At 37.4% G+C, this 14,425-nt stretch overlaps 1 protein-coding gene across 8 annotated transcripts in view; it reads left to right on the top strand.

Annotated features, from left to right (window-relative positions):
- BRD1 (bromodomain containing 1) overlaps positions 1-11,234 on the top strand; it is a 69,915-nt gene extending 58,681 nt beyond the window's left edge. For 6 of the 8 annotated variants that reach the window (XM_046933943.1, XM_046933925.1, XM_025147466.3 and 3 more), the window contains 3 exons: positions 4,236-4,345; positions 6,434-6,588; positions 7,723-11,234. In XM_046933943.1, the coding sequence (XP_046789899.1) occupies positions 4,236-4,345; positions 6,434-6,588; positions 7,723-7,906 (449 nt within the window). In that variant the 3' untranslated portion in view covers positions 7,907-11,234. The remainder of the gene's footprint in view (positions 1-4,235; positions 4,346-6,433; positions 6,589-7,722) is intronic. The other 2 variants (XM_025147458.3, NM_001199482.3) reach the window with 2 other exon arrangements.
- Positions 11,235-14,425: the final 3,191 nt, after the last annotated feature.

Genomic DNA, 14,425 nt, shown 5'->3' with positions numbered 1-14,425 from the left:
AGCTGTGTTTGTAGAATACAGTGTTCCTACACTGATGCTGGGGATCTGTCTTGCTGTGTCTAGCAGGCCTGTCTTTAGTTTCTGACCTTGCAGCTCTTCTCCACTTAACCAGGATTTTTTCATGTCTTTCCAGCGCTTTTATCTGTCTCTTTGTTTCTTATTCTGTTCTTTCCTTCTGATATGATCCATTTTGTTGTCCTTCTTGCAGCTGATCTGTTTTCAGCTGTTTCATTACTCTTGGGTTTAGTATCTTTATTATTTGTATGGTAACCTATTACACAATACTTGTTTTTTTTTTCCATTTGCTTATCTTATTCTGTCCTGGGGAGTCTTACATGTAATGCTTTCCACTTTCTGTACGTGCTTTTTCAGAACTTTCCTTGATCTTAGTTCTTTCTCTGTTCTCAGATACACCATACAGCTGCTCAAAAGGAGGAGAAGTAGCATTATTTTGTATATTAATAGATATTCCATCTAATTTGAGTTCTTTGCCGTCTGCACTGGCAGATAAAGAGGAATAAACAAACAGAAGTGACGTGAAATGTGCTGCTTATCTTCTGTGCATAACTAGAACTTTGCTATGATTTTCTTAGATTAGTAAACTCCTAGATTTTACAAAGCAACTAAAATAAGGGTTGCCTGTGCTTAGCAAACTGTCTCAAAGAATTCTGCTTGACAAGAGTGTCCATGCTTTAGGACCAAACACGGTGCTTAAAGTTGCACTGTCCCAAGGTCCAAAGCATATTTCGGTTTTATTTACAAGATGCTGTCTCAAAACCTCTGGCATGGTGTGTTGTAATAGTATAGTTATGACAAGGTGCAGTTTTGCTCTGATTGATGGGTGTAATCACTATAATACATGCACACTAGAGACATGTGCTATGAGAGGTTTTTATGAACAGCTGCTGTATACAGGGCTGTGCTGAGATTTCTATGTCCTGGCTTCCATTGCAGGATTGGGAATCTGTGGGGCCAAAGTGGCAAAGCATTTGTCTGCCTGTCTCCCGAATCTTGCCTGGTCCTTTTGTTCAGCTGTTCCTTGTTGACTTATCCAAGATTCTCATCTACCTCTCCTGTTCTTAGCTTCTGTCTCTCCCTGTCTTTTTGTCTCAGCTTGTAAATTCTTTGTCCCACAGTTCTCCAGTCAATCTCTCCACGTTGTCAGACTTTTTTCTTTCCTTGGTAAATCTTAGCAGCTTTTTTTTCATCCATGTCTAGATGCTGTTTCTCCCTTCAGTCATTTCATACTGGTGAGCAGGAGTGGGGAGGGGAGCAGGTTGTAGGGAAACATATTGTAGGGGAACAATTCATGGCATTTTATTCAGATCACTTTATCTTTTGTGTGGTTTTCTTTTCAGCTGGTAATTCATTTTGCTTAGCCAAAAGTTAGACAATAAAAGGAAAGGTCCCCAATATATCATTTGTGCTAAAGAATAATCTGTCTGCTCTGGAGGAATCACAACTGTCTCAGCAGCATTTTTTGGAGCTTAAATATGCTCAGTGTCTGTGGATTCATCTGTAGATTTAAATGTTAACATCAAAGTTGCCTCTAAGTAATTTGGGGAAAAAAAACAACCTTACAGTGCTGTGCACTCTTAACTACTACGGTCGTATTTCAGTCAAAAAAGGCTGGTTTAAAACAAAATTCATTAGTAACTGCCCTACAGAAGAAAACTCCATGCTTTCTGAAAGCTGTGCAGATACTGAGTTTTGAAGTTCTTAGCTCAGTTTTTGAAGGCAAAAGTATCTTAAGTTTTTGAAGCTTGTGATGCTAACACCTAGAGGGTGTTTTGTTCAACCTACCCTTAAAAAGTTCAACCTGTGAACTTCTTTATGAGAATGTTCATGGAAAAAACCCAACATACCAATTGTTCTTGAATATTGTAAGAAGTAGGAAGTATATAAAGGGAGAAAATGTTTAATGAGACATCCTTGCCTTTGAACTGTTTTATATTGTTTCTGAAGTCTGGTGTTTGGTATTTCGTTACTGTCAGTTTTCACATATTGAGAGTACGGTTATTTAAAAAACTTAGGAGTGCATTGTCATGACTGCTAACTTAAATGCCTTCTCTCTTATAGACTGAGGAAATAAATGATTTGTATGGCATAAAAGTACTAACCATGTGTGCTAGCATACTAAACTTAACCCCTAGCACCATTTGAAATAAATTCTTACTAGGAAAATATCCTGAGATTCTTCCCTACTTTTACATTCAAGAAGTCTCTGAAGGAGTCTTGCTGCATGCATCTAAGATTATGTAGCACCTTCTACACTCCATTAAAATATAATTTCTTCATTTTATATCAACTCTGCATCTAAGAATAACCTAGGTTTCTTTGGTTTCTTAGAATCATAGAATCACTCAGGTTGGAAAAGGTCATCAAGTCCAACCATGACCTAACCATACTACCCTAACAACCCTCCGCTAAATCATGTCCCTGAGCACCACATCCAGACGGTTTTTAAACACATCCAGGGATGGTGACTCACCCAGTGGAGCGTACGCTCATCCAAACCATGGGCAGCCAGCTTCTCCATGAGAGTGTTGTGGGGGACAGTGTCAAAGGCCTGACTGAAGTCCAGATAGACCACATCAACAGCCTTACCCGCATACACTAAGCAGGTCACCTTGTCATAGAATGAAATCAGGTTTGCCAGACAGGATCTACCATTCATAAGCCCCTGCTGACTGGGCCTGATCCCCTAGTTGACCTTCAACTGGTCTGTGATGGCTCCCACGATTATCTGTTCCATAACCTTCCCAGGCACTGAGGTGAGATTGATGGGTCTGTAGCTACAAGGATCATCTTTCTGGCCATTTTTAAAGATGGGCGTCATATTTGCCAGTCTTCAGTCCATCGGGACATTCCCAGTTAGCAAGCACTGCCAAACTGGTTCTTCTGTTAGCTGTTCCAAAAAAGAGGGCCTGCACTGTTTTTAAGTAACAGATGCAGATATTAATTTAAACATAACTCCAACTTCCATGTGAATGCTTAACATACTAATATTAATCAAGCAAAGATAAAAATTGCTTAAATTACTTTCTTCGTGGTGTTAGGAATTACTCTAATCAATTGTTTTAAGATAAATCCAGATAAACTGTTTTGGTAGTGATGAGTGTTTCCATAGTGTTCAATATTTAATATATTCAACTGTAGTCTTCCAAGGATAAGAATGCCTATATGTATTCTTTTTATTTTATGTTTTTTATATAGCTGAAGAATACTGTGGCTTTTACTGAGAAAATAAATAAATTCCTGAAAAACTGCTCTAAAAATATGTAGAAAGGCACAAGTAAATAAGCCAGGAAATAGATCTAGTATCATTTCTTCCAAGGCTACATAGTTCAGTAAAAACAAACAAACAAACACTAGAAATAAGTAATTTCCATGGTCGTATATAGTGGAATCTACTGATTAAGTCTCATCTGTAAAGCAAGCCTACTGGAATTGATAGCAAACATCCCTGTGTTCTTTTTGAGTACTTGTTTGAGATCTTAAATGTTGTAGAAAATTGTGTTTGGTTCTTTTGCTCGTCTGATATCTATAGCTGCGATAGAACCTGTAACAATTTTTAGCTTCAGAAATATCTAACAACTTGTTTAAGTTGTGGTGGCAGGTTACTATGAATTACTGCATTTTGATAACTTTTGTTACTGGACAGTGAATCTCGTAAGGCTAAACTTCCCCATACAGTATTTTCTTGGGATGCTGATACTATTGTTAATTGAAATAAACTATAATTGAATGGAAAGCCTGTTTGAAAATTGACCAAGAGTATGCTGTGGAGAATGTCTGACCTCTTCGTTTAGTGAACAGCTCAAGAGTATTTTCCCCACTACTACTTCTCCTTCAAGTTTTGAAGCCATTTTCTGTTAGCACTTTTCTCAATGTCAGAATGTATATCTGCACATCAGATGTCATAATAAGCACTGCTTATTTTAAATAGGAGCAGATTAGAAAGAATTTAGGAATAAATTTTCTTCTGGCACTTGGAAAGCTATTTCCATCAAGCAATGTCTTCCTTCTGAAATACTGTGCAACTGAAATCTCTGAGATATGAAGAGCTGGTAGGAATGCTATCTCTTTTTTATTGATGTTTCTATGGAAAGTGTTACTGGCATACATTTGTTTTCTAATTATCATGATTTATTGGTTAGAAAACAACAGCAGAAGATTTATCTGAGGCTTCTTTCTTCAAAATACTAATCTTACATGTAATTATTTGTTTTCAGAAGTTGGTCATAGCAGTATGTGGATTTCGACTGATGCTGCAACATCTGTTCTTGAGCCTCTGAAAGTAGTATGGGCCAAATGCAGTGGATATCCCTCTTATCCAGCTCTGGTGAGTGCACAGTTTTCCATCAGTATGTACTGATACAAGTAGCAGTACTGTTTATGGTGAAAATCATGAGCTCAGCCTGAATGGGAAGTTATGAATTACCATGAGTAGAAGTGGATCACTTTGCCCCTCTTTATAACTTTTTCACGAATTCTGTTTGTAAAATTACTACAATACCAGATAGTGAACCAATGATATCCATTACCGTATATATTTCACTAAGCTTTGTTACTGCAGTATACATTGTTCTTTAAAGAATAAGCATTGGACAGGCATCTTGGTAGTGTTAGAATTAGAGATATTTTCTGCTGCAAAATGAGTATAAAAATATTCTGTTTCTGAAGCTTATTAAAAAAACAAAGTACTTGATAGTATAAATTGAATGATTTTATCCAGTTGTGAATTGTATGCATAAACTTAAAGCTGTTGTCTGTGTTGTTTTAGGAGAAATACATGCAGTTCTGCTTAAATCAACAGCTTGTAGAGAAAATGCTGTTTACGGAGTATTTGAATGGCTTTGAGCATTTGGTGCTATAGAAATAGTCTATGGGTTCATTACTTTCATAGCATCACCAAGGTTGAAAAAGACTTCCAAGATCACCTAGACGAATGGTCCATCTACCACCAATATTTCCACTCTAAAACATGTCCCTTATTACAACACCTAAAGATTTATCGAACATCTCCAGCGATGGTGACTCAACCACTTCCCTGAGCAACCTGTTCTAGCACCTGATCACTCTTTCAGGGAAGAAATTTTTCCTAATATCCAACCTGAACCTCCCCGGGCACAACTTGAGGCCATTCCGTCTAGTCCTATCACTAGTTACATGGGAGAAGAGGCTGACCCCCACCTCTCTCCAGCCTCCTTTCAGGTAGTTGTAGAAAGCGATAAGGTCTTTCCTGAGCTGTCTCTTCTCCAGACTAAACAATCACAGTTTCTTCAGACACTTCCCAGTACTTGAGGTGTGGCCTCACCAGAGCTGAGTACAGAGGCATAATTACCTCCCTGCTGCTGCTGGCTATGCTATTTCTGGTACAAGCCAGGATGCCATTGGTCTTCTTGGCCACCTGGGCACACTGATTGCTCATGGTTAGCTGAGAGTCGACCAACACCTCCCAGGTCCATTTCTTTCACACAGTCTTCCAGCCACTATGCCCCAAGCCTGTACTGTTGCCTGGGGTTGTTGTGGCCAAAGTGTGGCACTTGGCACTTGGTCTTGTTGAGCTTCATCCTGTTGGCCTCAGCCCAGCAGTCCAGCCTGTCATTATTGATATAATAAACTAGATGATTATATGACTGCTTTGACATATATGTACTGGGGAGATGAGGTAGTGTAGTTATGCTGTCATGTTAAAACTAATGGAGATGAGGTTCCAAGCATGAATTTCACCCATCAGTGGGTGACCCAAGCACACTTGGATCAGATGTTTATATTGTGATTGATTGCCTCTTGAATGATGCACTTTGTTGTTAGATTTAATTATAAGTAGGTGCCTTTTGGCACCTCCTTTTCTCTTTCCTCCTTTATGTAAACACTGATGTTTCTCTGTGTGATTAGTTGATTGATATTTTAACCTCAGTCAAGAGAAGAAGGTTCTTGTGATTTCCATGAACTCTCTACAGTATTAGTTTTCTGTTGACTTCCATTACCAGCTTATTGTAAAGTAGTGTCGGTACTAATGCAGAAGCTGGAAAATTAATAGGAGTTTGTTGGACAGGAGGTGGGTGGAACAGACACCATTTTTGGTGTCAGCTGAGCAATTGTTAATGCTGTACATTATTTACAAAGGAGTTTCATTTATGGTTCTCACGATACAATTCACTGAAAAATGAGTTGCCTTTTCTGATAACTAAATAACTTATGCAAAGTATTTGAAAGTTATATTTGTTTCCTGTTGTTTTTTTCTCTTTTTTTTTTCTTCTCTTGCTTAAAGCTGCTCTTGATTCAGATTTTAAGTGTCTAACGTGTTCTTTGCAGAAACAAATATTCATACTGGAACGTATTATACAGGTTTGGTTTATTTTTTCTTTTATACATAAAATATAGTTTTAAAAAGTAGGAAATCTCTTTTTCTTCTCTTTTACAGATTATTGACCCTAAAATGCCTCGTGTTGCTGGTCATCACAATGGTGTTACTATACCAGTGCCACCTTTGGATGTACTGAAGATTGGAGAACAAATGCAGACCAAATCAGATGAGAAACTATTCTTAGTACTGTTTTTTGACAATAAAAGAAGTTGGTATGTTATTGAAATGTTTTGCTTGATACAGTGACTTAAAATTTTAACTCTATAGCTTAAATCTAAGAAATGATTAAGATGCTGTCTTAAAAATGTTTTTCCCCGTGATTATAACAACTGTAATGTTAAAATTTCATGTTTAAGTCTGTTGTTGGACTAAGGTGTACTGTACTGAAGGGTATTATTTCTGGTTTATTTGGAAGGCAATAATATAAACTGTTAAATAGTCTTTTGGTTTGATCTACAAGCTGGTGCTGATATTGAACCCAGGAACGTACCAGGCCAGCGGGGTGTGGGGATTGTCCTGCTCTGCACTGTGCTCATGCAGCCTCACTTTGAACTCTGTGTACAAGTTTGGGCTCCACAATGTAAGATGGACACAAAACTATTAGGGAGCATTCAAAGGAAAGCTGTGAAGATGAAGGGTGTAGAGGGCAGGATGTATGAGGAGCGGTTGCAGTCCCTTGTTTTTTTCAGCCCTGAGAAAAGGAAATTGAGAGGAGGCCTCATGGTGGCCTACAGCTTCATCACGAGGAGAGTGAAAAGGCAGCACTCATCTCTGCTTTCTGGTGATTGCAGCAGGACCTGAGGGAACAGCATGGAGCTGCAACAGGGGAGGGTCAGGTTAGGTATTAGGAGAAGGCTCTTCACCAGAGTGTGATTGAGCACTGGAATAGGTTCCCCAGAGTGATGGTCATGGTCCCAAGCTATCAGAGTTCAAGAAGCATTTGGACTATAATTCAGACTTAGGGTTTTATTTTTTCGTGGTCCTTTGTGGAGCCAGGAGCTGGACTCCATGATCCTTGTTCCCTTTCAGCTTGGGATATACTGTGATTGTGTAATTCTAAATTAAATTGCATAAATATTTCATGCCAATTTCAGTCAGTTGATAGTTGTCACTAAATAATACATTATCTGTTGAATTAGAATGTATTCTTTGTTTCGTGGAAGATACTTTCTTAGTATTACGTATTTTTAAAAATATTTAAAGCAAGTAATAACATAAAAGGAATTATACTACTTCATTTAAGATGGCAAATCTGACCCACTAAATGGGAAACATAATATAGTAGGCCTTACAGTTCTATACAAATTTTATGATGTTATTTTATATTTAACTTATTTTTTTTACAGGCAGTGGCTTCCCAAATCCAAAATGGTTCCCCTTGGGATAGATGAGACCATAGACAAGTTAAAAATGATGGAAGGTCGCAACTCAAGCATTCGAAAGGCAGTAAGGATTGCTTTTGATCGTGCTATGAACCACCTGAGTAGAGTACATGGAGAACCAGTCAGTGACTTCAGTGATATTGACTAACAGATTCTACCAAGGCATGAAAAGTACCACACAGACTTGAACTCTACTTATGAACCTCTTTGTCTGAAAGAATGTATTGAAGATACAACCCCTTAATTGTTGATTCAGTGGCTGAGTTCTGCAAACTTGAAATTGTTGAGCAATTCTTCTAAATCACCATTGCCATATTGATAAATGATTTTATCGTATTATAGTTTGGAGGATTTTCCACTAAACATGTTAAAACATCTTGTTCATAGTGTGCATAATTGTACATAACTGTATATTCAACACTTAACTTATTCTGATTTTAGATAGCTCTTTAATTTCTTTTATAATTTTGCTGGGGAGGGAGTTGGTTTTTGTTTCCATGCTTTTTTTCTTTCTTTCTAAGTTTAAGTTACCTAAGCACCATCTTCCAGCTTAAGGTGTTTAGTGAATTGTAAAGCCTAATATCAAAATTACATCAAATATATGTTTGCCTAAATCATATACGATATGGTGCTGCTTGTATCATTTCTTCCTTGGTCTGTAGCTTCTGAAAAAGACTTCTGAATGTTTGTGTAAATCATTGCTCTTTGCACAAAGTACCACATATTTTAAGATTGATGTAAATTTACAATTACAAATATGTATTTTAAGAAAGTAAGTTGCATTATTTTGGAGGGTACTTTGTGAGAAAGGCATCAAGGAAAAAAAAATTACTATGTACATCACTTGCAAATCACCAAAAACACTCCATAGTTGCCCAAAATAGCTTAAGATTGTTTTTGTTTTAAACAAATCTGGCTTAAAGCCTGCAAGCACATTATTTCTTTCAAAACCATATCCCATTTATCTCCCATTGATTTTATTTTATTGATATATGTGCCTCCCTGTGTTTTATTTATTGTAGAAAATGTATTAATTTGCTTTATAATGAAAAATAAAATTGACAAATATATTGATATGCATTTTTATACAGGCACATGAGAAGACAACTTGCTTTGGGAGAAAAAATGTATTGGAAATTGTATAAAATAACTTGATGGTTTGTGTGTAATTTGATTTTTTTGTAACTTGTAATCTTCTGTTTCCACGGAGGGGATTTATGTAACTTTTAATTTAGAACACTTTGGTAGCAATAGAAACTTTGGATACATTTTTGTATGGTACATGTGATGTATATAGAATTAGTACTTTATTTTTATTTTTAAGAAGTAAAGCATTATGTTTGGGCAGGGGGAAGAAGGAGGGGGGTTTCCAGAATTGCATTTTTATATTAAAAAAAAAAAAAATAAAGTCAAGATATTGATTGTTGTAGCTACTTTATTCCTACCTTCACTGAGAATACAGAATTTGTAACAATGAAAATGGCAAGGTATGTTTGCAATGTGATTTATAATGACTCCATTATTTATAAATGCACTGTTTGAACTCTTTTGCAGTGATATCTTAAATACTGTACCAAGTTATATAATATGAAACACCAAATAATGCATATGAATGCACGAAGTATTTATGCCCAGCTTTTTTTTATAAAGGATTAGCGAATACAGCAAAACCAATACTTTTTAAACCTTTTTTTAAAACTTCATGGATAGCATACTTCATTGTTAAACCTGCTTGAGTCTTTATTTTAAAGGGACAGTTACTTTATAAATAGTTTTTAATGTTTTTATTCTCTATTGTTTGTAATACCCCCTTAGAAGCTTGAAATAAAATTTCTTTCTCAACTGTTAATTTTGTCCTGAATTTGGCCCCTGAAATTTTTCTGTAGCGCCCATTCTCTTAATCCATGACTGAGTTGTTAAAGAGGTGCTAATTCCAGAGCCTTGTTTTCTTGCTGCAGCATGCAGTGCCATTCTCACTGAGCCCTCCATGTGCTAGATATTCTAGTTATGCCCTACTAGCTGAGAGCAATTGCTTGTAATGGACTACAGTAATTGCAGAGTTCAGTTGGATAAGTTGCACAAATGATCGAGCAAACAGTTGTCCTAGCCTTGACAGTATACTTTGCTTTAGGGGAAATAGTGATGGCAGGTGTTCTGCTGTGACAGAAACGATTGACACATCAGGTAGAAAACTAAAATGAAAATTTGATCATTTGCTTTAATTAGTACTTTTGTGTAATGACTTTGAGGATCTGCTATTTTACTATGCTTATTTTTGATGGGAATTGAGCTTAACTTGCACAATATAGACCTCTTGTGATCTTCTAGGGTTGCTTATTAAGAGAACCTTCAAAGGTAGCCTGTGCCACGTCATGTTTCAGACATGGGCCACCATATCAGCGTGTGTGAAACTGGGTAATGATTGGCAGGAAGAGAAAATGTGTTCTGGGAGTCTTTCAGACCTTGGAAAATTAATTGGAGTTCAGAGTAGGAAGGTGATAATCTCATATGGGTAGAACTTTGATACCTGTGAAGTATAAATTCCCACTTAATAAGTTATACATGCAGAGGCATCTTCTGTCAGTTCTTGGAGAAGGTAACTTTTTTCTTGATTTTGAGAGAACACCTATACAAACTACTCTGTGTATTCTTTTGCTGAAATGGGTGTGGAAGGCTGTGATTTTTTTTTTTTCTTCTGTGCACATGATGGAAACTGTCCCAGAACTCAGGTTGCAGCAGTGGCTACGGCTTTTCCTACGCTATGCCAAAGTAAAGTATTATCCGGTGGTTCTTCAGGTTGGTTTCAAATGTAAAATGATTTCTCAGACTTGTTGCTCGTCAGTGATGTGTTTTAAGGAAATGCATGCTTATTTAGGAAAGGAAGATTGATCTCCAAAATTTGCTTTATTTCCTAATTTTGTGGCCTATCTCAATAGTCAAATAAATACGTATGTATCTGAGGATTTGTTTCACTATGTTTTAGACCTTGCTCTTGACCATTAGTAACTGAAGTAATCATGGAATAGAAATTAGTATTCTAGTGGAGGAAAAAGAAGAAAACAACACAGTACCTAAAGGTATCCTGCTGTTTTCTCATGGAGCGTCACAGCAGTAAAAGCAGGGTGTGGATTTGCATATTCACTTGTCAATTCTGGTGTGATCATCCCCAGCTAATAAAGAGTGAGAATCCTGGATCAGAAGCTGAAACAAAGTTAATTTGTCCTCTCTTGTATTAAAATGTGAGAAATCATGTTATAAATATTTAGGGGGGAAAAAAGGGTGTAATGACTTTCTTTTTTTAAAAAAAAAAAAAGTTTGTATTTGTTACCAAATGCAGTGGATTTTGCAATGTTTGTTGTGATTTTTGTATTTTTACACTAGAGGGAGCAATACACACAGACCATCAACATTCACAAAAATATTTAATATTTTCTTTTTAAAATGCTGCTATTAAAACTTCTTGCTGTTAAACAGTCTTTTCTGTTTCTACTTTTTGTAATCCATTACAAGTAGATTTCTCAGGTCTTTCTGCAAGTTTGGGGAAACATTTTATTTTTCACCAAAGAGCTGATGTGTAGAGCAGCAACTCCCAACTCTCTGTCTCTGTCTTATGTGACAGGCAGGTTACCTCGTTAGCTTCTCACACAGTTTACTTAGCTGTTAATTCCTGTTCAGAGGGTTCTGCTCCGGGTTCGTTCTCAAGCATTATAAACTGACCATTACCTGGAGCTGCTTGCTCTGCTGGTGAAATCGTGGAAGCTGAACACGCAGCAGTTACTGATAAAAATATTCAAGTTTGGAGGTGAAAGATGAGACACTTGTTCTGCCCTGTGGGCTGATAAAAGAAGGTTGTATTGTGGGTATTCACAAGGGATTAGGTTAAGCAAAAGCTCTTACGTGTGATTGCATTGGTGAAGGTCGTTTTTTACAGTAAAATGATTTATAGAAATCTGTAACACATACAGAAGTGAAATACAAATGCAGGAAGTATTTACTGTCCACATTGTGCTTAACACTCTTCAGTTTCCTTGTGTATGTTTTTATACAACAATGATTTATAATAAATAATAAAATAAATGTGGACATGACTGACAATGGAAGGTGGAATATGGGCAGAATCAAAAAGACCATAGAGCCCCAGGAGCACAAGTGAAGAACACTGGTGCCCAAGTTTTCTTCTCTTCAATTTTGACAGTATAAGGAAGGAGGGAAACCAGGACTAGATGCATAAGGCACATCAATTCCTGGCTCCGTGGTTGGTGCTGGTTCAAGGGTTTTGGTTTTTATGACGGTGGGACATTCTATAAAGATTATGAACTGTTAGGGAAGCAGGTAAGACAGGAGGCAGACGACCTGTCTAGGAGAGGCAGGACAATCTCTGGCAGCAGGCTGCCCAAGCTAGTGAGGTGTGCTTTAAACTGAAGGGGATAGGGTCCAAAATGGCCATGCTTACATCATTGTGACTGACAGGGGAATAAGCCAAGCCAACCAGCATAGTGACAAATGTTGTTTATCTGCCTCCCATAACATGAGCCAGAAGGTGAGCCATCTCAAGGGAGCCAGCAGAAGTGGCTGCCAAACCACATGTTATCATATTTGACGGGTAATGGAGAATGGGAGAAGTGCCTGAGAACGGGGAAAAAGCCAATGTCATTGCAATCTTCAAAAAGGGAAATAAGGAGTCTGTAAACTACAGGCAGCCTCGTGTCTGTCCCTGGAAAGTTGATAGAACAGCTTATTCTGGATGTCATCTCCAAGAAATTGGCAGAGAACAAGGTTATCAGGAACATTCAGTATGGATTCACCAAGAGGAAATCATGCTTGACCAACCTGCTGGTCTTCCATGGTATTATGACTGGCTGGGCAGATGAGGAGAGAGCAGTCGGTGCTGTGTGCCTTGACTTTAGCAAGGCTTTTGACAGTGTCTTCTCTAATATCTTTGTACATAAGCTTAGGAAGATGAGCAGAGATATGGACTGAGAACTGGCTGACTGGCAGTATTGTCATCAGTGGCGTAGTCTGGTTGGAGACCTGTAACTATCAGTCTTCACCAGAGGTCAGGACTGGGTCTGGGTTTGTTCAACATCTTCATCGATGACTTGGATGAAGGGTTAAGAATCCACCCTTGGCAAGCTTGCTGATGATAAAAGCTGGGAGGAGTGGCACAGGAGAAGGCTGTACTGCCTAATAGCGAGACCTGGGCAGGCTGGAGAGACCTGACTTTCTTTCATTGAAATCTCTGTTGATAATGGAGGAAAATGAAGCTGTACTTCAGGGTTATTCAAGATCTTTTCTCATGGTTTGTTTCCATATTGTTAAAAATACTGTGCAGCATTGACTTTGGTCATCCCATTGTACTTTCTGCCAGTAGTACATCGCCAGAAGGGATTGAGTAATAGATACTTATTTAAAAAAGACAGAGGTGTGATCACAGCTCTAAAAAACAGACTTTGGCCAGACTGCTTTTCTATTTCAAGACAGCTTGTTCATTCTGCAGTCTGTATAAGCTGAGCTCATTTTTATGTTTTTATGTTTCTGCTGTGAAGTCTCTGCAAGGATATGGTGAAATAAACTGCAATGGGCAATGCTTAGGTGGAAAGCGAACATCTTAAATGGGCAGGGAGAGGGCAACAGCATTTTCCCACTTTCTGGAAAAAAAGTCTTAAATACTAGTTCAGATCTGTGTGCGTGTACCTGCACCTCTGTTGTTTTGTTTTTTTTTTTTTTTTCCGGAACTTCCATTTTGCAGTAATAGTTCTCAGGCTAATTCTTTACTTCATAATTGGTGTGATTTTTCTATCTATGCTATGGATGCCCCAGAATTAGTTTCTTTACAGACTGGCATGTAGAATTCCATGAAATAGCCTTAAAATCTGATGTTTAAATACCAGCACAGGGGGAACTTGGAATTAAAGAGATTTTGTCTGTCCAAATCAGGAGAAGATTATGCATTTTGGCAGCAGTTCATTTAGAAAGTAAAATTAAGACCTGTGCTAAGTGAGAGGTGGTTTTTTTCTGTTGCTTCTGGTACTTTTTTTTTCTTCTCAGTGAAAGCTGCTATCTTTGCCCCCCCACCCAAAAGAAACCAACAATAATAATAATAAAAAAAAACATTACAGTAATGAGTGGATTTATTAAAAAAAAAAAAAAGTAGAACTACAGATGGATTGCACAAGAACTTTACTAGCCATCTAAATTTTCAGCTTTTTCTATGACTTCCATATTTGCAGTGATGAAACCGAGTAGTCCATAACGTACACATTCCAGAAGAAAGTGAAACTAAAGCTACTTCACAGCACTTCTTTTGGGTGATGATTATGGAGTGAGTATATTGGATGCAGATAAGATGCTGATGAAGCTTAAAGATGAGCTTTTCAGATCAACTTCATCAGATAATATAATTTGCTTCATGGTTGTTTATGTCTTCCTACAAATGCTTATTTCTTCTGAAAGTATTGCCAAACAGTATTTGTCAGCAGGTGTTCCCAGGTGGAAAAAATACGGGTTTTGGTTGCATTGTTGGTTGAGTTAGAAAATGATCCTAACTTTTAATGGAAACATTAATCTCTGAATGGGGGTTTCAGCAGTGTAAATAAATAAAGTTTTTTATTTGTTTTTTTTTTTTTTTTAAATAACAACTGACTGGAGGAAGAAAAGTACATATGCA

This window comes from Gallus gallus, chromosome 1, assembly GCF_016699485.2.
Source record: "Gallus gallus isolate bGalGal1 chromosome 1, bGalGal1.mat.broiler.GRCg7b, whole genome shotgun sequence".
Taxonomy (NCBI): Eukaryota; Metazoa; Chordata; class Aves; order Galliformes; family Phasianidae; genus Gallus; species Gallus gallus.
Note: the sequence above shows the minus strand (reverse complement) of the source record. Positions and strands in the feature narration are given on the sequence as shown.